The sequence below is a fragment of the Saccostrea echinata genome, unplaced genomic scaffold, assembly GCF_033153115.1.
Source record: "Saccostrea echinata isolate AGI-Se365-2 ecotype Australia unplaced genomic scaffold, CSIRO_AGI_Sech_v1 ptg000015l, whole genome shotgun sequence".
Lineage (NCBI taxonomy): Eukaryota > Metazoa > Mollusca > Bivalvia > Ostreida > Ostreidae > Saccostrea > Saccostrea echinata.
Window position 1 is genome coordinate 3,738,526 of NW_026889764.1, and position 1,475 is coordinate 3,740,000.

General features: G+C 50.0%; 1 protein-coding gene across 1 annotated transcript in view; it reads left to right on the forward strand.

Annotated features, from left to right (window-relative positions):
* The first annotated feature begins 268 nt into the window (after positions 1-268).
* The window catches only part of LOC133187998 (basic salivary proline-rich protein 2-like), a 2,151-nt gene continuing 944 nt past the window's right edge, over positions 269-1,475 (forward strand). Inside the window, exon 1 of the mRNA XM_061323388.1 lies at positions 269-1,475. This exon is cut by the window's right edge and continues 944 nt beyond it. Within this exon, the coding sequence (XP_061179372.1) occupies positions 269-1,475 (1,207 nt within the window).

Consider the following 1,475-nt stretch of genomic DNA (forward strand, 5'->3'; position numbering starts at 1 on the left):
TATATAATTAATATACTGGAAAATGCATATAATATTATTGGGGTTTTTTTTATTGAAGATTAAACGAGCGCAGAATGATGACGAAATTGATTTGGAAAAGCTGATCAGAAGCCTGGAAAAAATAGGTACGACTATATCTGAACCACTGTAAAAACAACATTAATGTATATTTAAATATTTTTCACAGAAATATTCACTTGCTGTACCAAATATTGCTTTAAATGAAAAACTGCATAGATTAAAATTTAGAATTGGTACGCAAGTAAAAATGCCACATTATTTTAATACAGAAAAGAGAGAAGAAAATGAAAAGCGAGGAGAAGGAAGGGGTGCCTTCCCACCTCCCCCAACCACAGAATCAAAGAGCAAGAGAGGAGAGGGACGCGGTCCTTTCCCACCTCCCCCAACCACAGAATCAAAGAGCAAGAGAGGAGAGGGACGTGGTCCACCTCCCCCAACCACAGAATCAAAAAGCAAGAGAGGAGAGGGACGCAGACCTTTCCCACCTCCCCCAACCACAGAATCAAAAAGCAAGAGAGGAGAGGGACGTGGTCCACCTCCCCCAACCACAGAATCAAAAAGCAAGAGAGGAGAGGGACGTGGTCCTTTCCCACCTCCCCCAACAACAGAATCAAAGAGCAAGAGAGGAGAGGGACGTGGTCCTTTCCCGCCTCCCCCAACCACAGAATCAAAGAGCAAGAGAGGCGAGGGACGTGGTCCACCTCCCCCAACCACAGAATCAAAAAGCAAGAGAGGAGAGGGACGCGGTCCTTTCCCACCTCCCCCAACCACAGAATCAAAGAGCAAGAGAGGAGAGGGACGCGGTCCTTTCCCACCTCCCCCAACCACAGAATCAAAGAGCAAGAGAGGAGAGGGACGTGGTCCACCTCCCCCAACCACAGAATCAAAAAGCAAGAGAGGAGAGGGACGCAGACCTTTCCCACCTCCCCCAACCACAGAATCAAAGAGCAAGAGAGGTGAAGGACGTGGTCCACCTCCCCCAACCACAGAATCAAAAAGCAAGAGAGGAGAGGGACGTGGTCCACCTCCCCCAACCACAGAATCAAAAAGCAAGAGAGGAGAGGGACGCGGTCCTTTCCCACCTCCCCCAACCACAGAATCAAAGAGCAAGAGAGGAGAGGAACGCGGTCCTTTCCCACCTCCCCCAACCACAGAATCAAAGAGCAAGAGAGGAGAGGGACGTGGTCCACCTCCCCCAACCACAGAATCAAAAAGCAAGAGAGGAGAGGGACGTGGTCCACCTCCCCCAACCACAGAATCAAAGAGCAAGAGAGGTGAAGGACGTGGTCCACCTCCCCCAACCACAGAATCAAAAAGCAAGAGAGGAGAGGGACGTGGTCCACCTCCCCCAACCACAGAATCAAAAAGCAAGAGAGGAGAGGGACGCGGTCCTTTCCCACCTCCCCCAACCACAGAATCAAAGAGCAAGAGAGGAGAGGAACGCGGTCCTTTCC